We start from the raw sequence: 26026 nt of genomic DNA on the forward strand, positions 1-26026 counted from the left end.
TCAAAGCAAATGGCTTTGTACAAAAGTTTACGCCCGCACTATTGTTTAAAAGAACATACATCTAACGAGGCAAATATGTATTTACATTGTACAGTGTACAGTGTCTCACGTTCCCCCGAACGATAAAGCAGCAGTGTGCATTTTTGCTTTTCTTTTTAATATTTGTCAAAGGTGTTTTAAACCGTGCATACAAGCAGTTGGCGAATTCTTTGACGAGCAAACTCTGCCTTGCTTCCCGAAAGCCTGTGGATTGCCTTTCTGACGTCTTTGGGGCATTCTGTAAAAAAAAAAAAAGCAATAATCAGCTACCAATACTACAGCTATTATGCGATTGACTGATTACTCTGTCCAATCCTAGCAAAACGAAAATGAATCGTGACTTCTGTGCTTGAGCGTCTCCCAGTAAGTGGCAGTTACCAATGCTGAGACATTTTTCCGCGCTTGTACTGCCGGTTGGCTTTCCCACTCGGTCCGATCGTATGATTTCCCGCGCTTGGCAACGGTTGCAAGCTTGACACCGGCTACGTGTTTTCCCGCGCGTATACTTATCAATCAGCCCATGCTTTTTCAGTGCACTAAATTCTGACAAGTTCCTGGTGCTGTGTTGTGGTTTTCATCACGTCAGACGTAGCCACTTACTTTTATGACATCGCGGCCCAAAATAGCCTGTTCCATGGCATTCACAACGGTAAGGGGAATCCTCTGATCCTGATAACTGGACACAATAGCCATTGTTCTTACAAGGGTTTTCCTTACATGGGTCCTCTGCAAGGCAGAAATGAAAATTGTTATAAAAATGGTAAATAGCAAGGAACAACCCCCCCCCCCCCTCCCTTACCACCAGCACCCTGAGGATTGGAGTGCATCGAAAAGAAGAAAATATTGGTACGTCATGCTATATTTAACAGTTATTTCATGACTGCGCGTTGGATATGAGATTATAGATAGCCAACGTCTCGCAGGCTAAAATCATACCATATCCAACAAGCGCGAGAGGAAAAATTGTTTTATTAAACAAAACAGAGGTATTGTTTGATCTTGCTGATTTCGCTTTGCAGGAACGACCAGAAAACAATTCAATTGTCACTCAGGTATATGGTTTAATGGATGATATACCATTATCTAATTATCGTGTTTTTTTAATGTCGAGTTGGTCCTCGACAATTTTCTCGGGGTCTCGGGTTTTTCCTTTCACTTTGCGTGTGAGATCTGTTCTTTCACCAACGCTTCTACTTACCTAACTGAGCTGTGTTTTCTTTTATGGCCAGACAGCTTTCCAGTGAAGGGTAACTAAACGGATTGTTACAGCAATATGCCTGCGCACAACGACACATCCCCTTCACAACATAACAGCCTTGGAACCGCTCAATATTGCATCTTACTGAGCGCACACACGTCAATTGTGGGGCTGCTTGGAATCCTGGAACTGAAAGATAAAACCGCGCCACGCGCCAAGCAAATTAGTGATTACTGATCTGTAAAGAATTGTGGACGATTCTGTTGATTCTACGTTTGTTAGGAGAACGAAAACCTGCAGTTTTTCTAGGGGTGTAGAGTAATTGGACAATCTTAAGCTCTGATCAGCTCTACAATCTTTCTTATTCTAGCTCTAAACAGGTAAAGTTAATTGAACAATCGCCGGATTACAATTCTCGTCTCTTCACTCTGGCTTAAAACACAGCTTACAGTTACATGTCTGTTTATAAGGAAGAGAGAAAACCTTACCCAAGCACAGCAGAACTAAGACCAAAAACGTCTTCATGGCGATAAATAAAAACCTCAGTTTCTTTCACCCGCAAGCGATCAATAGCTCGTTGTGAAATGTGAGGCCAACTGGGGAACCTTAAGACGCAGTTCGATTTTAACAACTGCCCTTTGGCACAAGCCCAGGATAAACTACAAAAGGATTGTGATTTGTCGACAGAAAGTCCGGTAGGAAGTGACGATGTGACCTGTGAACTGTCACCCACTTGAAACAATCGAAAGGATTAATCCCGTTTTAGTACAGACATTTTAGCTTGCCTTCCTTTTAATACTCTCAATAAATAGTCATGCCAGACAGAAAGACTACTTAAAATAGTTACGTCCTGGACCTGGCAAAAGGAATAACCTTGGCCGAGATTTTAGGAAGGTAAAATGTAGTGTTGTCGTGGTAAACCGGAAGTCGTTAACACTTTCGGGGTCTCACTAATTGAAACGCAATTAGTGTTTTTGGTTATCTTCTAAAATCTGTAAAATAGTATTAACGTAAAAGCAACTCTTTAAAATTGAGTTAAAGCCTGATTTGTCGGAGATTAGGATAAAAATTTGTCTAACGAAGTTTTGTTTGAAAGATTTATTTTTGTTCCATCAACTCTGCTGGTTGATCGTATTTTAAGGTCAAGGAATTTGGCTTCAAAGATCCAAAATGTGATAACTGAAAGAGTATGATCGATTTCACGTTCCGCCATTGTTTATTGTTTGATTTTACATCCCGCTGTTTTATCGCGTTGGTTACTTTGCGCAGGAATAGAAATTGGGAAGCTTCCATTATTAATTGCAAAGTGTTTATTGATAAACAACTTAACAAACGGATGTGGAACAAAAACCACTTGGACTTCAATTCGTATCGTTTACAGGAACAAGTGCCGGAAAAGCTACTAGATAACAGCTAAATATAATTTGAGCTGAATTTTTTTTTGTGCAATTGACCACGAATATCCAATACCAAGAGATTTCTCCCGGTTTGGTAAAAAGGAGCAAATTTTTAAATCTAAGAACACTGCTAATATAAGAATGTCTTTTATACCACTGAACAAGCGACCTCTCAAACGAACCAATCATATTTCGATTTTGTAATGGAACAACTTTTGGAAAATATGAAAAAGTCTACCGACTTTTTAAACATGAATTTCATTCGCTAGCCAACTTAACCCAAACACTAGAGACTTAAGCTTACTGTTATTTTCTGTGCACTAGATTTGCCAGCTTTTAAATGTTCAAGCTTCCATTGCTCTGAAATTTTGGAGTTTTTGAGATAAAAAAGCACTTGTAAATTTAACCCCAAAAAAATCCAGTTCAACTAAAGAATTTTTGCTGGGTAAACGCAATGGGCTGCCTTTTTGTAACGCTTAGTTTTCTGGTGCTTCATTTTGAAGTACATTTAAAATCATTATATTAATTTGTTCAGGTATTTTCTGCGAACACTGTGTTTTACACGTGCAGATATGTCAGACATGAAGGAAATATACAGTGGGATACATTTATCATGCATGATCATGGCCTGTTGCTCGAGTCAGTGATACACGAAGTAAAAACACATATCGGTTTTCAGTAAATAACTCCCCTCACGTCTTTGCCTTGAACTCTTGTGCCGTGACGTCATCAGAAGTCTGCTGTTTATCCAAAACAAAACTGCTCTCTTAGAAAGCTTGTTCTTTTTAAAAATTTCAAATGGAGTGCTTTGTTGTGAAAATAAATGCAGCTAAAACGGTGGACTAAATATCAAAATAAAAACCAATAACTGTTTTGTAACGACCACCAGCGACAAAATAAATGTACCGGATCCTCTAGTAAAGGATCTAATCAGCAACAAAGGACAAATTATAAAACAAACAATGCAAAAAAAAGGGGAAAAAAAGTCAAGGCTGATTTCACGGTCAGTGAAATTTATTTTTGCCTTACTGACAGAGGTCAAACTCTCGAACCCTTAGGTATAAATAGGAGAGACGAGACATGAAGATTTTTCCCGTCTTTCATCCTCCAGTGTTATGTTGCTTTCTCAAATTTCTTATTGTAACGTTGTTTGTTTCGCTTTCTACTTTGTAACGTTAGCTATTTTCTCATGTCTCCTGGCAAGTTGCATTTTTCAATTTCAAATTGTGACGTTTCTGTTTTTGTTACTTTAACCTCTGTTAATATGGTATTTAATTGCATCCCCGTCGTCCTTTGCCTTGACCCTTGCCTTTCGAAAAATTGGAAAAATATATTTCCCTTACCGAGAAATCAGCCTTGCCTTGTTTTTGGATTATTAATATTACAATCAAGGCTCTTTAAATCAGAACGGGTGATAAAGTGTTGGCAGCCCCCTAATTGATTTGATTTTATTTTTTACACAAGCTGCAAAGTGTTTTTGGAAACTGGACATTAGGATAAGACTTTTGAAATTTACGAAAGAATCGTGCATACTTATAACGCGCGCGCTATCTAAAATTATCTACCGATTCAATAATGCCCAGATACAGACTTTCAAAATGTATCCAAACGTCTAGTGCTAAGTCCCTGAGAATCCAGGTTCCTTTGTTTTCAGTTAATGAATGATTTTAACAATTCAAAAAATTCATGAACTGGGCTGAATTGGTGAACTTGTGCTTTGAATTATTCCTAAAATTATTAATAATTTGAAAAGCTACAGCAAACACTCGGAAGAGTGTTTCATCCGATTTACGAACACCTCAAAGTTGGTTAGGAAAAAAAATATTTGCCTGTGACAAACGATTTCTTACCATTAACGGAATTTTTTCCTTCCATTTTACTCTAAGCCCCCGCCAACTCAGACCATGTGTCTCGATTTCTCTTTGAGCCTTTTCAACACGGCTCTTTTCTGTACTCTAGTCTATACTCTAGTATATCGACATCAAGTTCATGTTAAGGAAGTTATCTATGTAACATGACTGAACAATCCCGTGAAATGGACCACGAACAGATCAGGCCTATATCAAAAACTGACTTTAAAAGAGACTTACACGTATTCTTCAAAAATGATTTAAAAGAGCCCAGAGAGGTAAAACTACTGGGGAAAGTCACATTGCATATGGTGTTCCACAGTTTAACAATACGAATAAAATATGAAGCTTGAAAAGTACAGGTCTTACAGGCCGGAACAGTAAGAAAACAGCCAGCAGACTGGCCGCGGCACGTGCTTGGATGATCAACATACGGTAGGGCAAAAATGGAGGTATATAAAGACTATAAAGGGATAACGGTCTGGACCTCGGGGCGGAACCTTTGCTAAGTACCCTCCACCCTCCGCGGTTTCACGAAAAACCGGGAACCAGGAGCCGGGAACCTTGGGTCGAGACTTGGTAACCGCCAGCTGTCATGCGCGTGAAGACCGCGGGAAACCCAAAATGGCTGTTATACTTAAACGTGGAACGAATGAGACATTTCTAATACGTTCTCTTTGTGTAAAAGATAATTCCGGATAGAAAGAGTCAGAGGAAAAGGATTCTGAGGGCATTATACTGAATTGTCTATCCCAAAGTGAATGAGTTTGAAGGGGACAATTTCAAATGGTTTATATCGCTGACGTTCGTTTCTTGGAGTGTTCTTTCACCGGGGGAGTTAAACAGGTTGGTTCGTTTATTGGTTTCTGGTCTGGTCATTCCAAGGAAATTTAATTTTGGAAACTGGTCATTACAAGTTTGTCCAGAGAGGACCCACCTTGTCTGGGTTAGGGGGGTTATCGAAGACAATACCTATGTCATGAACATTACTGACAAAATTTTATTGGCTTTGAAATTTGAGTTTACACAAAAATATTCAGCTAGCTAGAGTCGAAATTGCTTGATAAACAAGAAAAGTGTGGTTTAAATCTCATTGTCATTTTTTACGGCTGGATAGAGGGGTGGCTATGCAGTAAAGACACCATCAGTTTGAGGTTGAGGAAGGGGACTGCAGGCAGAGACTGCCATCTATTTCGAGGTTTGGTGGGCCCTGTTTGAGTATAGTAGTTTTGACCAGTTCCCTTTGGCCTAATTAAGTCTCATGTAAGCTTAAGTCTTATTTCTCAGTATTACGACAGTGATGGTTCTTTTCGTTGATTTACATCCCAAGGTGCATTCCGTGTACAACCCACGCCAAAGATGCGCCAAGAGTTTCGAAGTTCCACGCCAAGCGGCCGCTGAAACACCAAAGCCAGGAAAGTGTAATGCCGGCTGCCTGTAGACTCTAATTCCTATACCGGGAGAGAAATCTTGGACATTTTTGGACAAGAACAGTTCATTTGAATGGAGGAAGTTTTCAAACGTCTAGGTAATTTTCATTATCTGTCACCTGATTAGCCAACTGATAAGCTCAATGAATTGGTTGGGTACCAGACTTTGAGCCATATTCCTGGGGTTCCATTCCCAGCCTGGACCAACACTCAGGGTCTTAAAATAACTGTTCAAGGAGAAAGTGCTGCCTTTGCGAGCTGACATCTGCAGATGATTTGACTTTCTAGTGGTCTCAGACAAGGATGAAAAACCATAGGTCCACTCCACAGCACTTTCACTGATCACTCTTGCGGGAGGTAAAAGAACCATTGGGATCTTAACAATTCTCTGGAATTGACCACCCCTGGTGTCTATCTCAAGTTCATTCATTCACTTTATCCTGTTTCACGATCATAAAAATGGGTTGGGACCAACTAACGACTGATAGCAGTTGCCATATGCACCTAGTATATAAGCTGACAAGGTACGACAAGGAGACAGGATTTTCTATTTAAAATGAACAGATTCAACTTCATAGTTGCTTCTGGTGGCAAAACCTTTTGAACATTTACCAGTTACTTGTCAGAGTTATTGTACAAAAAACATTGATGCTCTGGGATAAGAAAGGTTTTCTAAAGCTTTTTACATTTTTTTTTTGTCTAGGGAGTTGCAGAGATGACTGGTGGAGAAGAGAAGACAAGATACTGACTGCTACAAGACTGCTGGAAATCAGTGATCCTTCAACACTGCTAATGAGAGGTGAGTTCATTACAAGCCTAATACAGGTTTCTGGCATGGAGAGTTGTATGAAAATGATTACACCTGGCTGCTTTGAGAAGGTTAATCATAAATTGCTCTTCTTTACATGTGTTGAGGTGTTCAGTTGAAAATATTTTTGCCCACTTGGAATGTGAAAATTAAGTTTTGGGGCTAATTTTCTAGCCCAGCGCCAGGCCATTTTTCTCCACGCCAGTTTAGTAATTGCACTCGTGTTACAAATTTGCACTCATGTTTCATGAAAACTGTGCTCCTTTTTAGCCAATCAGAATGTTACCCTTTAATTGAGCTAGCGCTTCATTGATAGCGCCAGGTGGAGACCTTGCGTGATTGTGAAAAGGATGGGATGTGGTAGCAGGGTCGTTTTTCACCAGCTTTGATCATTCATGACTATTTTCACAGGAACCACACTCAAGATCATTTGCTTTTTAAACCAAAGTAACATAGTTTACCAGCCCTCGGTGACTGAAAAACACAAATTATTTAATTATTTTTTAACATCTTGTGCAAATCTCTATCTCATATCTACTTTCAGTCATCCACCAAGACAAGCCAACATTGATTTGCTACCACTTTGCACCTCTGCGATGTTGAGCAGAGTTTAAGGAGGATCAGGATCAGGTACAGTCAGAGTTGGTCCCTGGCATTTATCAGTCCTTAAGTTCATCTCTTGGATGGAAATACCCTTCCCAGGTAAACAGTCCATTCCAGTTTTAACTCTTTAAGCCCTAACAGTGATGAGCATCAAATTTCTCCTTGTAATATCCAATGAATGCTTATTAATTACCCCTGAGGTCGTGAGAATTAAGGACATGATCACCCAAGGTGAATTTTATTGATATTTTAATAACTTCTACTCAGTACTTTTATAAGAAAATTATGGGAACAAGGTTGGAAAATTTGTTCTTTGATACAAGAGGTTAAGAGTAAATGTCAGTAAACACAATATTGAAAGAAATTGTGACCGCGGTCAAAAAAATCGATTTCGCTCATACTTTGTCAGTTTGAAGGCCTAGGTAAATAAGTGAAGGATATAAGGTTATTTTTTTCAAACATTCCATATAACGGCAAAAAAAAAACACCGTCACCCTGCCAGAAGCTCGGATTTCACCACGCAAGAACCCAAAATTTTACACTTTTCAGCTTCTCGCTCCACAGAGTCATTTACATAGCTGTGAATCATTCTTTAGCATAATTGAAAATTTTAGACACGTTTGTATGGAGACAGGCATAGTTGTGCCTTTCGTCATATAGACATCTCCAAAAATTCCTGAATTCACAGAACTACACCTTTGCTATTTTAAAAGACAAGCTCTCAAACTGGCTTGACCTTTTTCTGAATCAGTGATTTTTCATCACCAGGCCCCAGTTGTTCAAAGGGCGGATAATTTTATCCACTGGATAGTTCGCTATCTGGCAGATAAACTGTGTGTAAGATATTCCCAATAGTCCTATATAATTTGTGAATAGAGTAGAGGCATATGTCAAATTTAAGAATGGGATTGTATGGCAACCTTGCCAAAAGCATTGGTTGGAGTACATTTGCCCCTCGGGATACCAACTTATCCAGTGGATAAAATTCTCTGCTCTTTGAACAGCTGGATCTCGGCAAGGGTTATTGGAATCCGAAAAGAAAATTAGGGGTACCCACACATTTTTCAGAGATAATAAGCCTCCATTTTTGGTAAAAATGCCATACATTGTTTTGTATTTTAGTGCTTTTTAGAATTATTGTCGCTTGATTATCTCTAAAAAATGTGTGGTTACCCCCGTTTTTTTTCCAACAGCCCTTGCTAAGATCTGCTTTTTCCACATAGTCATAAACAGCGCAAACTTCTTTGGTATTAGTAGGCACTGTCCTTAACCAAAGCAAAAATTATGAACTGAGCCTAATGTGAAGAATCTTTATGAAAACATATAATCAGTTAGTGAAAAATACAAGGACTTCAATGCGCCAGTTATATATCAAATTGGGCACATGCACAAATTTGTAAACATGGTTGTTAAATTGTTATTTGGCATACATTTATTACAATGTTTACACTGTAGAAAAGAAGAAACAGAAACAAAACACAGTTTCAACTGCATGTACAGTAAGTACTACATGCACAGACGTTCATTGGACTGTAGCCCTTGGCCCAAAAACCCATTTCCCAGATTTCAGTTATTTCTTGCTCTCCTCATTGCTCTCCATAATTCCTTATGGTACTAATGGGGAGAATTTGTTTAAACATCATTACATTTCATCTTTGGTGATCATTTGCTTTATTCTCGTCACTTACCACTTACATGTCTGATCAGTTAGTGACTTTATAAGGGGAAAATAGATACTCATCACTATTGGGGCCTAAAGGGTTGTAGTAACCGAAGGGTTCTTTATATAATTGAAGACACGAGTGAAGACACAGACATCCGTTTAACTCACTGTATTATACCATGTGCTTTCTGCTTACAGTAATCATGTGATACGTATCATGTATTGCATAATCATGCACTATCATATTACTACATTCCTCCCTTTTCAGTACATTCCTGTACAAATCGTGAATGTAAAAAATAATCGACCAAGATCTCTTATTACTAAAATATAATCATAAATGATTCGTGCGATTACATAACAGTAACAGTTTATGTCCAATGTCCGATCGGTGTCCTAATTCTTAGCTATTCTCTCACGTGTTTCTCAAATTCTAATTGTCATTGTTCAAAATCTCTTAAGTGTCCTTCGAAGACTGATCTAGGCCTTCTGTTGGATCGCCTGAGTGGTTCCGGTGCGGCCTGGTTATGTTCTGCATCGTTGCTAGCTGCATCCACCCTCTGTGCTGCTATTGCTGGTGGTTGTGGGAGATATGCAGGTGGTATCTGTGTTTGAGGTTGCGTTCCTGTTTCCCTTTCGTTGGAATCGGTGTTGCTGGTATTGCTTTTGAGACGTCTGAATTTTGATTTGTCTCGGCAAATACTTTTGCCATCAGTTAACCTCTTGGCGATGATGGTTGATCCCTTCACCTGGGTCACGACATATATGTGCGGTTCGTACGGCGTCTCAGCTTTTCGTTTCTTGTCTCGCTTTACGATGACTGCTTGCCCGATGTCTAGGTGCAGTTCCGTCGCTCGGTATCGCTTGTCGTGGTATTGCTTGATTCGTTCTTTGTAGTTTCGGTCGTTGACTCTGACTTCTTGATCCTGTGTTGGTATGGATGATGGGAAGTGTTCAAGTTTCGTCCGGATCTCTCTGTTCATCATTAGCTCATAGGGTGTCTTCCTGGTTGCTGGGTGTGGTGTATCCCTGTATGTTTGGAGCATGTCGTAGGTTGCTTCGCGTACATCTATCCCTTCCTGTTTTGCGATTGTCGCTATCTTGTTTACGAGCTTGTTAAAACCTTCGACTTGGCCTTGAGCTTTCGGATGTTTGGGTGTGATCTTCTTGTGACTGAATCCCATTTCTGTTGCAAGTGTCTGGAACTCTTTTGAGTTAAATGGCGGTCCATTATCGGTTTGCACTGTCTGTGGTACCCCATGTGTGGCGAACATCTTCTTCAGTTTTCTTCGGACTGGTTTGATAGATGTTGAGCTGATGAACTCTGCTTCTGGGTATCTTGAGTACTGGTCGGTTACAACGAGTACATATTCGCCATTAGGAAATGGGCCACAGAAGTCGGCCTCGACGGTGTTCCACGGTCGTTCTGGCAGTTCCGTCATCTTGGCGGGTTCAGTGTGCTGAGTGTTGGTGGTCACTTGGCAGCTGAAGCATGTGCTAACAATATCGTCGATGCGTTTGTTCATGCTGGGAAACCAATACTTCCGTCTGAGAAGTTCTTTTGTTTTTGAAATGCCTAAGTGTCCCTGTTTGTGAGCAATGCTGACAATCTTGTCTCGCAGTGATTCTGGTGGGATAATCCTGTTGAGCCTCAGCAGGACTCCTTCGGATTCGTAAATGTCTGCTCTTACGTCGTAGTATGGTATCAGGTCTGGATCGTTTCTATTCCATTTCCCTGTTTCAAGTGCTATCTTCAACTTCTGCAGCACTTTGTCTTCTTTACTTGCTGATCGGATAGTGTCCATGACTATCGCGTGGTCTGCGTCAATGACTGCTTTGACGTAGCCTTCATGTTTTGTTTGCTGGACCTCTGGTAATGGGTGTCGGGAAAGGTAGTCAGTCATATTGGATTTCCCCGGTATATGTACTGCAGTGAAGTCTAGGTTCTGCATCTTCATCACTATTCGCTCTATTCTTGGTGGTAGCTTTGCAGTTGGATTATTGAAGAGTGGGAGGAGCGGTTTGTGGTCAGTTGCTAACTGAAAGTGCTGTGCTCCAAGTAGATACATGTGTAACCTGGTGGTGGTAAACTCTGCAGCCAGTGCTTCTCGTTCTATTTGAGAGTACCGTTTCTCGGTGTCTGTTAATGATCTGCTAACAAAGTGGACTGGTTGGTAACCATGTTCAGTCTTTTGGAACAAGCCACCGCCAAGGCCAGTTGGGCTGCCATCGCATATGACCATGGTTTCTCGACCTGGCTTGTATGGGATGAGAACTGGTGCTGAAGTAATTGCAGTCTTCAGATCTTCGAAAGCAGTTTGCTGAGCTTCGGTCCATTCAAAGCTGTGTTCCTTCTTTGTGAGTCTTCTCAACGGTTCGCAGCGGTTGGAAAAGTTGCTGATGTAACGTGATAGATAGGCCATCATTTGCAAGAATGACACAAGCTCTTCTTTAGATTTCGGTGGGTTGCATTCGCTGACAGCTTTGACTTTACTGGGACTGGGCTTCAATCCTTCGGCAGTGAACAGGTGCCCATGAAAGTCGATGGTTGATTTTCCAAATTCACACTTCTCCTTACGTAGGGTAAGGTTGTGGAGCTTCAGTCGTTGAAGTAAAGCTGCTAAGTTGGCATTGTGGTCATCCCAGTTGGTTCCGCCAATCATGATATCGTCTCGGTTGTTAAGGACTCTTGGTATTCCCGAGATAATCTTGCTCATTTCAGCATCAAATAAGTCTTGGCTGTTGACACCTCCAAACGCGAGTCGCTTGTAACGATAGTTACCCCATGGACTTGAGAATGTCATGAGTTTTCTTGATTCTTCGTCTAGTGAGAACTGGTGGTATCCGTGGTTCATGTCAAGTTTACTGAAGACTTTGCAATCTTTGAAAGTGGTGATGAAGTCCTCTGTGATAGGCGCTTGTACTTGTCTTGTGCGCTCCATGGACTTATTCAGTACTCTTAAGTCAAGGCTGACACGGATGTCGTTGGGTTTTTTTGGTTTCGGTTGGACAACCAGTGGTGAGCACCATGTGATGGAGTCATGTTCTGGCACCTTTTCCATGATGTCTCTCTCGACAAATTCTTCCATTCGGTGACGTAGAGGTTCCATCAGGTGGTATGGTACTCGGCGGGGCTTTTGTGCGATCGGTTTCGCATCTTCTTTAAGTGGTAAATGGATTTCGATGTCTTGTCCATCTCTTCTTGCTTTGCCAATGCCTCTAAATCTCTCTTCGTGCTGAAAGAGAATCTTGTTAAGATCTTCATTTCCGGTTTGGATCTTGTGGATCTTCTGTAATTCTTCTCGATTTGGTTCTTTCAGTCCTCCTGTCGCGTCAAATTGGATCATTCCCAGCTCTTCCAGTGTTTGTCTTCCGAGTAACGGTAGGGAATCGATTGTTCCTTGAATAACGGCGATTGTCGCTTGTGTTTTTCGCGTTTTGTTTTCTAAGGTGACGTCGCATTCTCCAATAACTGGTAGATCTTCGGTGAGTGTTTTCAGCTTGATCTTCGTGTTGCGTAATTTAACCTCCGGCGTTACTCGTAGCAATTCATTGAACTGGTGTTCGTCCATGACGTTTGCATCGGCGCCTGTATCCGGTTCAACTTCTATTTTGGTTCCATTGATCCAAATCTCGCATTTGTTTTTCTCGATGGTGTCCTGTGCTGTACGGTGTACGTGCATGTGCTGTACGAGTCTGGCGATGTCCTCATCGAAAGAGTCTTCGCTTTCTGAAATGTCGCGTGCATCTTGTGCATCTTGTTCAACGTGTCGAACTCGTCTTCGGCGGTGTTGATGATCTGTCGGCGGTCTTGGCGGTCGCGGCGCGTGCTGAAAATCTTCTTTCTTGTCATTTCGGCGACCCGATCTGCCACCTTGTTTATCATCTGAGCGGTATCTTTGATCCGTGTTACGGCACATTTTGGTGTAGTGGTTACGTTTACCACATTTGTAGCATTTAGCTCCGTATGCTGGGCAATTTCCTTTTCCATGTTTTGAACCACAGCGGGGACACATACCATTGTTGTCACGCTTGTAACTTTTGACTTGTTTAACTTTGTGTGATTCCGTTGTGTCCTGGAGTTTCTGGTCGATTTCGTTTGCTTGAGTAGTGGACTCTTCTTCTATGGCTGCTTCATCCAAGATCTGGGACAACGTCCAGTTATTGCGAATTGTTTTTACTCGTAAGCGGCTGTTTGTCATCGTCTTGATAAGATGGTCTCGGATTGCATCATCTTCGTCGGTGAATTCGCATTTCTTTGCTATCTCTCGTAGTCTAGCGTAATATTTCGCCATGCTCTCATCGATCTGCTGAGAAAGGTTTCCAAACTGGAATCGTGCATAGTCCTTGTTTTTTCTTGGTAGGAAATTCTTGTCTAGTTTCCGAATAAAACGCGAGTAGACATCTTCGCCCTCGTGTTGTGCGGGTAGATCCGGGAGGGAATCTTCTAAATCGGCAATCTGCGATCCACCATAGATAATTAAGCCATCTTTCTTAACTTCTGGATCTGTTAATCCGAAGAACCTGAATTGTCTCTCTATATCCTTTTTCCATTTCGCCCATCGCACGGCTGTGTCGTTAGCATCATTTGAGATGGTGAACGGACGGATGTTTAATTGACGATTCACGACTGTGATGTTTTGTTGCGGATTTGTGCTCGGACCAGGATTATCGGTTTCTTCTGGTGGAGCCATTGGCTGATGTTCTTCTACTCCTTTCTTCTTTGTGGGATCCTCGTCGCCAATGTAGTAACCGAAGGGTTCTTTATATAATTGAAGACACGAGTGAAGACACAGACATCCGTTTAACTCACTGTATTATACCATGTGCTTTCTGCTTACAGTAATCATGTGATACGTATCATGTATTGCATAATCATGCACTATCATATTACTACAAGGGTTAAATCATCTTTTGCAGTATCTGTCAGATACAGGAATGGGAAATGGAAACTGGGAAATGAGAGACCATAATTAGTGAATGAGATTTTGAGAATAATGACTATAACCAGCAGAAGAAGAGTTAACTTCCATTGCCTTTTCAGTCAATTTAAGTTGACAAGTAGGCATAAGCTCTTTATGCACCATGTCTTTCAGTTGAACGGCTTGCTCAAAAACGACTGCTAAGTGGACACGTAACCATGAATGCCAAATTGGGCCAAGTTTGAGCACGTTGCTTTAAAAGACTTACTATCTGATAAGAAACATGGTTCAATGACAATTTTTCGATCTGAAGGCTTGAATTTGAATAACTAGTGTGGCTTTTTCCTGATCGTAGGTAATTGGATTAGTGGAAGCAATGCAATGTCATAGCATAATAACTCAAAGCCTTGTGATGAAACTATATTTTTTTTTTATGAAAATCAGTCATTATACCAAACTAGAACTTCTTTGGAACAACTTACATTTTATGACCAGATTGCCACTTAGCATAGTTTTTGAGTTGGCCGTACAGTTATTGAAGTCTCTCTGTATAATATTTTTTACCTTGATTGTGCTGATTGTAAAGTGAGGAAAGCTAAGGTATAAGTTGACAGTGATTAATCTTGACCACCGTGAGGTAGGCTGTTCTCAAAGTTATTGTTCAGAATTGCTGAGTTTTTGCATTCACTGTAACATCCTTGTGGTTGTATCAATATTTTATTGTATTACAAAAGGAAAAACAACAACAACTGCTAGTTTGACACGTGTATAGTATTAAGATGAAACTTATCCAAAAACCTATTAGGATGAAAATTAAGCCAAAAACTAGAGTGTCTGATATTAGGATGGAAATCAGGCAAAAAAAAAATTGAATGCATAGTATTAGGATGAAAATTAGAGTGTATGCTACTGTAGTGAAACTAAGGCCAATGTTATTAGGATGAAAATTAGCCAAAATCCAGTCTATAGTGGGAGGATGAAAGTTAAGCCAAAAATCAAAGTGCATAGTATTGGTATGAGAATTGGGCCAAAATACATAGCCTTAATACTGTTACGATGAAAATTAGGCCAAAACCCATAGTCTATAGTATTACAACGAAAATTAGACCAAAAATCAGAGCATATACTATTAGTGTGAAAATTAGCCGAAAATACATAGTCTGCAGTATTAGGATGAAAACAGACGTGGTGGATGTATACCTTGCCGTTTCGTGGCTTGGTAAATATCCACCACTATATTCACCTCCACTTCGGTGAATAATAAATTATTGTTAACTATTACGACCAAAATTAGGCCAAAAATCAGAGCATATACCATTCGTATGAAAATTAAGCGAAAATACAGTCTATAGTATTAGGATGAAAATTAGGGCAAAACATATAGTGTATTGTATTACGATGAAAACTAGGACAAAATCCATAGTCTATATTAATAAGCACGAAAAACTGTTTTATTTTAAGGACGAGAGTTAGGCAATAAAACCATAGTGTATAGTATTACAACGAAAATCAGGCCAAGAATCAGAGCATATACTATTAGTAGGACAATTAGACCCAAAATCAGAGCCTATACTATAGCCTATAATATTACGATGAAAATTAGGCAAACAGCCGGAGTGTATAGTATTAGGATGAAAATTAGTCCAAGAACGATAGCCTATATGATTAGTATGAAAATTAGTCCAGAAACGATAGCCTATAGGATTAGTATGAAAATTAGGCCAAATCCATAGTCTATACTGTTAGTACGAGAATTACACCAAAAGCCATACTGTACAGTACTACGATTTAAATTAGGCCAAAAATCAGAGCGTATGCTATTAGTATGAAAATTAGGCCGAAATACATAGTCTATAGTATTAGGATAAAAATTAAGTCAAAAATCAGTGTTTAGTATTAGACAAAGTATGAAAATTAGTCCAAAAACAATAGTCTTTACTATTACGATGAAAATTAGGCCAAAACCCATAGTGTATAGTATTACGACGAAAATTGGGCTAAAACCAGAGTATATAGTATTAGGGTGAAAATTAGGCCAAAAATGATAGTCTGTAGTATTACGATGAAAATAAGGCCAAAAATCTCCAATGTATAGTATTAGTATAAAAATAAGGGCAAAATCCATAGTCTATACTATAGAGCATTTTCATTCACGTGACTACCGGCCATATTGGTTTCCTAAAACAAAAGGAAGTATTTGCATAAAAATAGAGTTCAATTCCCAGAGGTTTAGTTTGGGACACCCACATGGCTGCCATTTCTTTGTTTTGGGACACTAACATGGCCGCCATGACGTCATGTGAAAACACTCTATACCCATAGTCAATGAAAATTAGGCCAAAACCATAGTCTATAGTATTACAACGAAAATTAGGCGAAAAAACCAGAATTTGTAGCAGACAGAGTGTGTAGTATTGGTATGGAAATTAGTCCAAAAATGATGGCCTATACTATTACGATGAAAATTAAGCCAAAACCCATAGTCTATAGTATTACAACGAAAATAAGGCAAAAATCCATAGTCTTTAGTATTAGGATGAAAATTAGGCAAAAAATCCATAGTCTTTAGTATTAGGATGAAAATCAGACCAAAATACATTAGTATATAGTATTAGGATGGGAATAAGGCCAAAAACCATAATGTATAGTATTACTCTGAAAATTAGTTGAAAATCCAGAGTGTATAGTATAAGGATGAAAATTAGTCCAAAATCCAGTCCATAGTATTAGGATAAAAATTTAGCCAAAAATCAGAGTGTATTGGTATGGGAATTAGTCCAAAAATGACAGCCTATACTATTGCAATGAAAATTAACCCAAGACCCATAGTCTATAGTATTACAATGAAAATTAGGCCAAAATCCATAGTCTATAGTATTACAATGAAAATTAGGCCTAAACCCATAGTCTATAGTATTACAATGAAAATTATACCAAAATCCATAGTCTATAGTATTACAATGAAAATTAGGCCTAAACCCATAGTCTAAAGTATTACAACGAAAATAAGGCCAAAAACCAGAGTGTGTAGTAAATGGATTAAAATGAGTCCAAAAATCAGAGCGTATAGTATTAGTATGAAAATTAGGCAAAAATCCATAGTCTTTAGTATCAGGATGAAAATTAGACCAAAAACCAGTCTATAGTGTTACAATGAAAATTAGGCCAAAAACTGTAGTGTATTGTGTTACGACAAAAATTAGGCTAAAACCAGAGTATATAGTATTTGGGTGAAAATTAGACCAAAAACGATAGTCTATAGTATTGTGATGAAAATTAGTCCAAAAATGACAGCCTATACTATTAATAATGGTAATTAAACTGAGTGGAGTGCAATTTGGTCTGAAATCATACGCATGATTTCAAAATTGAATGAGCGCGTAGCGCGAGTTTGATTTGAAATCACAAGTATGATTTAAGACCAAAATTGCACGACACAAAGTTCAATTACCACTTTATTACACCTATTTTAAAATCACAGAGTTTTATTGTCAATATTAATATTCTATTTTTGTTACTTCATTTCCATTTTGATGGGCTAAAGAAAGGATGCAATTTATAGCAAAAAATGATGCAATTTGGGAATAAATTGCACTGTTGAGAGCCAATCAGATTGCAAGGATCACCAGTGATTTCAAAATGAGTGTAATAATGATGAAAATTAAGCCAAAATCCATAGTCTATGGTATAACAACGAAAATTAGGCCAAAAACCAGAATGTGTACCAAACGGATTAAAATGAGGCCAAAAATCAGACCATATAGCATTAGTATGAAAATTAGACAAAAATCCATAGTCTTTAGCATTAGGATAAAAATAAGTCCAAAAATAATAGTCTATAGTATTACGATGAAATTTAGGGCAAAAATTAGAGTGTATAATATAAGTATGAAAATTAGTCCAGAAGCAAAAGCCTATAGTGTTACGATGAAAATTAGGCCAAAAACCGTAGTGTATAGTATTACGACGAAAATTAGGCTAAAACCAGAGTATATAGTATTAGGGTGAAAATTAGGCCAAAAATGATAGTCTAAGTATTGTGTTGAAAATAAGGCCAAAAATCCCCAGTGTATAGTATTAGGGTGAAAATTAGGCCAAAAATGATAGTCTAGTATTATGATGAAAGTGAGGCCAAAAATCCCCAGCGTATAGTATTAGGATGAAAATTAGGGCAAAATCCATAGTCTATACTATTAGGATAAGAATGAGGCCAAAAACCATGATAGTGTACAGTATTACGATGAAACTTAGGCCAAAAATCAGAGCATATACTGTTAGTATGAAAATTAGGGCAAAATTAGGATGAAAATTAAGCCAAAACCAATAATAAGGCCAGTATTACTGGTATTACTCAGAAAATTAATTGAAAATCCAGATTGTATAGTATAAGGATGGAAAAATAGTCCAAAAACGATAGTCTATAGTATTACGATGAAAATTAGGGCAAAAATTAGTGTATAGTATAAGTATGAAAATTAGTCCAGAAACCATAGCCTATAGTGATACGATGAAAATTAGGCCCAAAATCGTAGTGTATAGTGTTACGACGAAAATTAGGCTAAAAACCAGAGTATATAGTATTAGGGTGAAGATTAGGCAGAAAATCAGAATGTGTAGTAGACGGATTAAAATCAGGCCGAAAATCAGAGCGTATAGTATTAATATGAATATTAGGCCAAAAACCATAGTCTATAGCATAAGGATGAAAAGAAGACCAAAAATCAGAGTGTATAGTATAAGTATGAAAATCATGCCAAAATATATAATTTGTAGTATAAGTATGAAAATTAGTGAAAAACGGTGGTCTATAGTGTTGGGATGAAAATTATTGTTTAGTATTAGGATAAAAATTAGGCCAAAATTTAGAGTATATAGTATTAGTTTAAATTAGGCCGAAAAGTAGAGGGTATACTATTATAATGAGAATAATGAGTTCAGAAACGAATTTATTGAATTTAGCAAAATGTAGTTTCATAAAGATCTGATTTACACTGAAGGAAAGAGTAGAGAAACAGAAGCGCAAGTAATTTTTACAAGGGAATGTATTGCATCTAGATAATAGCCATCATTTCTTTGGAAAATTGTATATTGTATATCATGGGATTAGATCTCTACGAAATTTTGTAATTTTTCCAATTTTTAATATGGCAAATTCGTTTCTGAACTTGTCTTTATTTATATCTAAATTGTTTCCTTTATTTGTACGTATTTTTTAAAATGTATATGGAATTAGAGTTCTGGTGTATTAAATTGTAAAAAATGAAAGTTAAATATTACCATGAAAAGAGTGAAAATCAATAAAAACTACAAAACAGTGTATTGCAACTGGTGTTGGTTACTGTAGTTATGTGAGTCTTGGAATAAATTAAATTTCAATCAATATTCAATATGGGTGATGTCAGAATAAATTTGAATTTATCAATGATACAAATCATTAAATATGCAGGAAGGATGACGTCACAGCTCATTTACATACATGAATATTCATCGAAATAGACTCGGAATCAGAATCGGGTTTAAACTTTAAAATTGATTCTGATACTGAATCTGATTATAAGTCTTTATCCTGAGCATCAGAATCGGATTCAGTATCAGAATCAAGTTAAAAGTTCAAACCCGATTCTGATTCTATGTCGATGAATATTCATGTATGTAAATGAGCTGTGACGTCATGCATATTTATTCTATGTCATATGCATATCATTATTGTTAACATATTCCATCTCTTTATTTCATACTCCATCTTTCATCTCCAAGTACTCGGAAAATTAAAATCTAAGCCTCAACCAAAAACTCACAACATTGAATGGATTTTTTATTAACAGCAAAATATATGACAATTACACGTTAAAAAGTGAAAACTTTGGCCACTTTATATGGAGCATGATTCCAGTCAAAATTGAATTTTCAAAGTTTGTGTTGAAGTTGTATGCTGTTATAAAAAAATTGTTCTGAGAAATTTGACAAAACATTTATTCTAACATTCACAATTCCAACAAAAAAATTGAAAATTGAATTTTCATGGAAATCACACTCCTTAAGATTACACTTCAAATACAGAATTAAATTAGAAGTTGACAACAGCTTAGGTTTGAAAATGGTTACAACTTGAGGCTTGTAAATTTTAACAACCTCGAGTGTGATGGAAGTGGCATAAGTGACAATTTGACCTTGAAACATGAATTGTTCCATAATAGCTGTTTTCGGCAGAGAACAATTTAGATAATTTAATAAAGTAAAAGAAAAAATCAGCCAATTCCCCGAATGTAGAGCTGCAACCCAAAATGAAGATTGCTTGAGGCAATTTGGATTACAAGGCCAAGTCACGTATCCCTGTTTCTCCAAGCCCTTCATTCTTAGCCATAAGTTACAGCAATATACAAGAAACTCTAAGAGCGAACAATTAATATCAAGTTCAGTCTGTAATGAGAATTATTTCTAAAGAGGGATACAATTGAAGGGTTGAACTTTCTTCAAGGTCCAAACTTTGGTGCTTGTTGTTGTATTACAATATTTTCACTTTCAATCCTTCAGTTGTATCCCTCTTTACAGACTGAACTTTTGCAGACTGAACTTGATAAACTTTTGATAAACTATTGATAAACTTGACTGAACTTTGTTCAAGGTCCAGACTTTGGTGCTTGTTCAGAAGCACCTGAAATTCTTATCTGATGGCATCTTCTGGAGATCTTGAGTTTAATGAGGCACAAAAGAAACCTTCCTAATTTTTTAAAAGTTGCTTCTGAACAATTTGGAAACTCAACACCAACAATGGCTGAAATGAGAACGGATGTCCAGAAAGGTGCACAAATTAATTCTACTCAGCTCATTCACAGCAGATTTTAACATTCGTGTGCATCAAATGCTTATATCGAATTCATCGCTTCCATGGCACCCTGCATCTGAGCTCATTTGCACTGAATCACACTCAACCTTTGGCAGCTTCTGCCAAATCTGACATTTTTGCCACTTCAACAAAATAAGTAAATTTGGAAAAGGGTGACTATGAGGAGATTTAGACAAAGAGCATCATTTAATGTTTGTTACTGAAAAGCTGAATACGAAAATGTCACAAAAGAACAAATTTGAAATGCAGTCGACTCCCGATAACTCGAACCTTCAAGGGAAATTGAAAAAAGTTTGAGTTATCAGCAGTTCAAGTTATTGAGGGTAAAATTATATAGAAGATGACCTGAATAGAAGGGAAAATAAAATTGGTTCAAGTTATCGGAAGAAGACTGTATGATGACTTTTAATTTTCATCCTAATACTACACACTCTCATTTTTGGCCTAATTTGCATCCCAATACTATACACTGATTTTTGGCCTAATTTTAGTCCTAATGCTATAGGCTATGCATTTTGGTCTAATTTTCATCCTAACACTTTATTCTATGGCGTTCCGTCGCGGTCAAAATATCCAGATATGGAAATATTATTCCAAAAGCCAAAAATTAGTCGAGATATACAAAATGTGATGCCGAAAATTATAACTTATAGATCCAGACCAAAAAAATATGTACAGTATTAGGATGGAAATAAGACAAAAATCTATAGTCTAGTATTAGGATGAAACTTTTTTTGCAGCCGACTCTATTTCTGTTCATTTGCTATGTCATCGACAATTTTCGACTCCGAATTTATTTTCCAATTGAAAATCTCATTACAGATGATTTCATCAAATAAACTGGAACTCTATAACATATTTTTAATGCTACTACTATAGACTATCGATTTTGGCCTAATTTTCAACCTAATACTATAGACTATAGTTTTGGTGTAATCTCCATCACAATGGGTTTTGGGTGAATTGGCATTCTAATGGAATACACTATGGATTTTGGCCTAATTTACATGCTAATACTATGCACTCTCACTTTTGTCGTAATTTTCGTTGTAATACTATAGACTAAATTTTTGTCTCATTTTCATCCTAACACTTTAGACCTGGTTTTTGGCCTTAGTTTAATCCTAATACGATAGACTATTATTTTTGGCTTAATTTTTATCCTGATGCTGCATGTACACTCTGGTTTGTGGTCTAATATTCATCCTAATACTATAGACAATAGATTTTTGGCTTATTTCCATCCTAATACTGTACATAATATTGTACACTCTGATTTTTTACCAATTTTCATCCTAATGCTATTGGATATGCATTTTGGTCTCATTTTCATCCTAATATAATAGACTTTGGGTATTCGCCTGATTTTAATCCTAATACTATAGGATATGGATTTTGGCCTTATTTTCAACCTAATACAGACTGTAGACTGTGGTTTTGGTGTAATTTTTATCGCAATACTATAGAAAAGGGATTTTGGCCAAATTTTTAGTTTAATGCTATACACCGTGAATTTTGGTCTTATCTTCATCCTAATACTACAGACTATAGATTTTGGCCTAATTTTCATCCTAATACTATACACTCTGATTTTGGCTTTATTTTAATCCTAATTAACTATAGGCTATGCTTTTGGCCTAATTTTTATCGTGATACTATAGAGGATAGATTTCGTCTAATTTTCATCCTAACACTGTAGTCGCTGGTTTTTGGCCTAAGTTTCATCCTAATACTATAGACTATGGTTTTTGGCCTAATTTTACTAATAATTTAGACTATGGGTTTATGCCTAATTTTCATCCTAATACTCTAGACTATAGATTTTTGTCTTATTTTCATCCTAATACTATAGACTATAGATTTTTGTCTAATTTTCATCCCAATACTATACACTTTGATTTTTGGCCAAAGTTTCGTCTTAATACAGCTATAGACTATAATGGTTTTTGGGCGAATTGTTATTCTAATACTATAGACTATGGATTTTCACGTTATTTTCATCCTAATACTATACACGCTGATTTTGGCCTCATTTTTATACTAATTAACTATAGGCTATAGATGTTAGCCTAATTTCTCTGCTAAAATATTATCCACTCTGACTTCTGTCATAATTCTCATCATAATAGTATAGACTGTCTAGTTTTCATCCTAACGCTATAGGCTATGCATTTTGGACTAATTTTCATGCTAATGCTATAGGCTACGAATTTTGGCCTAATTTTCGTCCTAATACTATACGTTCTCATTTTTTGTCTAATTTCCATCGTAATATTATAGACTTTGGGTATTCGCCTGATTTTAATCCTAAAAGTATAGACTATAGATTTTGGCCTAATTTTCAATCTAATACAAAAGACTATGGTTTTTGTATAATTTTAATCCCAATACTATAGACTAGGGGTTTTTGTTTTATTTTCATCCTAATACTATAGACTATAGATTTTTGTCTAATTTTCATCCCAATACTATACACTTTGATTTTTGACCAAAGTTCCATCCTAATACTATAGACTATGGTTTTTGGGCGAATTGTCATTCTAATATTATAGACTATGGATTTTGACGTTATTTTCATCCTAATACTATACACGCTGATTTTGGTCTCATTTTTATCCTAATTAACTATAGGCTATGGATTTTGGCCTAATTTCTCTACTAAAATACTATCCACTCTGACTTCTGTTGTAATTTTCGTCATAATACTATAGACTGTCTAATTTTCCTCCTAATGCTATAGGCTATACATTTTGAACTAATTTTCATCCTAAATCTATAGGCTATGCATTTTGGACTAATTTTCATTTTGGTCTTATTTTAATCCTAATATTATAGACTTGGTATTTGCCTGATTTTAATCCTAATACTATAGGCTATGGATTTTGGCCTAATTTTCAACCTAATACTATAGACTATGGTTTTGGTGTAATTTTCATCACAATACTGTAGACTACAGGTTTTGGTCTAATTTTCATCCTAATACTATAGACTATGGTTTTGGTGTAATTTTCATCACAATACTATGGACTAGGGATTTTGGTCTAATTTTCATCCTAAAACTATAGACTATGGATTTTGGCTTAATTTTCAACCTAATACTATAGACTATGGTTTTGGTGTAATTTTCATTGCAATACTATAGATGAGGGATTTTGGTCTAATTTTCATCCTAATACTATAGACTACATTTTTCTCTAATTTTCATCCCAGTATTATACACTCTGATTTTAGGCCTAAGTTTAATCCTAATACTATGGGCTATGCATTTCGGCCTAATTTTTATCGTTCATTTTTGGTCTAGTTTTCATCCTAATACTAAAGACTATGTGTATGGGTTTTGGCCTAATTTTCAGCCTAATACTATAGGCTATGGTTTTGGTGTAATTTTCATCGCAATACTATAGACTAGGGATTTTGGTCTAATTTTCATCCTCATACTATAGACTACATTTTTGTCTAATTTTCATCCCGGTACTATACACTCTGATTTTTAGCTTATGTGTTATTTTTATACTATAGACTGGATTTTGGCCTAATTTCATTCTAATACTATACACTCTGATTTTGGCCTCATTTCCATCCTAATTAACTATAGGCTATAGGATTTGACCTAGCACTCATCCTAATACTATAGTATACACTCTGGTTTGTGGTCTAATTTTCATCCTAATACTATAGACTATGGTTTTTTAGCCAATTTTTATCGTAATACTATAGACTATAGATTTTGGCCTATTTTCCTTCCCATACAATTCACTCTGAATTATGTCTTCATTTTCATCGTACTACTATAGGCTATGCATTTTTGCCCAATTTTCCTAGACTATGGTTTTTGGCATAATTTTCATCCTAATTCTATAGACGATAGATTTTTGTCTTATCTTAATCGTAATACTATAGACTATTGCTTTTGGCCGATTTTCATCCTTATACTATAGACTATGGAGTTTGGCCTAATTTTCATACTTATACTATACACTCTGGCCCCAGTTGTTCAAAGGCCGGATAACTTTATCCGCTGGATAAGGCACTATTCGGGGTCTAAAATATACTTCACGTTAAACGTTCTCCAAGGTTTCCGTTCACTCCTAAACTAGACTGTGCTTAGAGTGTGCATATTCGCTTGTACACGATGAAATACTGAAATCTTTGCACAGATTGAAACTGTCGGATAGTGACTTATCCACAGGATAAAGTTATCCGGCCTTTGAACAACTGGGCCCTGATTTTTAGCATAATTTTCATCCTAATACTATAGACTATAGATTTTTATCTAATTTTCACCCTAATACTACAGACTATAGATTTTTGTCTAATTTTCATCCTAATACTATAAACTCTGGGGCTTGGCCTAAATTTTCATCCTACTACAATAGACTATAGATTTTTCTCGAATTTTCATCCTCATATTATACACTCAGATTTTTGGTCTTATTTTCATTGTAATACTATACACTCTTATTTTTGGCCTTATTCTCATCCCAATACTGTACACTCTGATTTTCACCTAATTTTTTTCATCCCAGTACTATACACTCATTGAATCATTGTTTCCCAATCCCTGGTTTTCTAGACCCCCAGGTTCAGGGAGCCTGAGAACAGTAAATTTGTCAGAAATGGTGGCTATGACAAAATTTTACTAAGGTCAAGATTTTTGTTGTAAAATTCTCTTCCGGCTTTCATTCCTTTAAAACATGTAATGCTGACCTTTGATCAAATTGTAAATTCTACCATTTCACAAAATTTGTCCTTTTCTAGTACCCTCCACTCATCTCATTTGGTGAAATTTCATCAAATCTGCCAGTTTTGCTACCCTTGCAAAAATTGGAAATGATTTTGAAATATTTACATGTAAGTAGGTAAATTTGGATCATACAGGTGAGTGTAGTCCTGAGAAGCACTGTTTGGGCTGACATTGACTGATGTCTCTACAACCGGACTCAGTTCAATAATTATCAAGGATTGGCAGTAGATGGTGCAAAAATTTATGTATCTGGTTATTGACCAGATTGGTCAATGAAGTAACAAATGTTATTGTTCATGAATCTGTCAGTTAAGCCATGGTTGTACTAGCTGTGAAGACTATAACACATGATGGTGTGTTTTGATCCACATTTTGGTAAAATGACCATCAGTCTATTGTTAGTGAAGTTAGTCCCTTTTTCGATTGTCTGCCTGTTTTGTTGATGTTGTTCAAAAGACCCTTTTACAGTGAGACTACTGTAACCGGGGTCACTTAAACAAAGTTGACAAATCACATCACAGGACA

At 37.0% G+C, this 26026-nt stretch overlaps 1 protein-coding gene and 2 long non-coding RNA genes across 3 annotated transcripts; 1 reads left to right on the plus strand and 2 right to left on the minus strand.

Moving 5' to 3' along the window:
• Positions 1–168: 168 nt before the first annotated feature.
• LOC146472090 (cysteine-rich motor neuron 1 protein-like) lies at positions 169–1883 on the minus strand. Its single transcript, XM_085120654.1, has 4 exons — positions 1726–1883; positions 1238–1426; positions 640–765; positions 169–277 (listed from the first exon to the last, which is right to left on the minus strand). The coding sequence occupies exons 1-4, from the start codon at positions 1760–1762 to the stop codon at positions 177–179; spliced, it is 453 nt and encodes a 150-aa protein (XP_084976780.1). The 5' UTR covers positions 1763–1883; the 3' UTR covers positions 169–176.
• A 3197-nt stretch (positions 1884–5080) lies between these two features.
• Positions 5081–18245, plus strand: LOC146472091 (uncharacterized). Its single transcript, XR_014866765.1, has 5 exons — positions 5081–5330; positions 5815–6012; positions 6618–6713; positions 7267–7424; positions 13909–18245. It is a non-coding gene; the product is annotated as an uncharacterized LOC146472091 (long non-coding RNA).
• Positions 7433–24721, minus strand: LOC146472092 (uncharacterized). The gene is made up of 3 exons (XR_014866766.1): positions 23850–24721; positions 13883–23810; positions 7433–9078 (listed from the first exon to the last, which is right to left on the minus strand). It is a non-coding gene; the product is annotated as an uncharacterized LOC146472092 (long non-coding RNA).
• Between the last annotated feature and the right edge of the window lie 1305 nt (positions 24722–26026).

Source organism: Pavona decussata, unplaced genomic scaffold (assembly GCF_977016875.1).
Source record: "Pavona decussata unplaced genomic scaffold, jaPavDecu1.1 SCAFFOLD_102, whole genome shotgun sequence".
Lineage (NCBI taxonomy): Eukaryota > Metazoa > Cnidaria > Anthozoa > Scleractinia > Agariciidae > Pavona > Pavona decussata.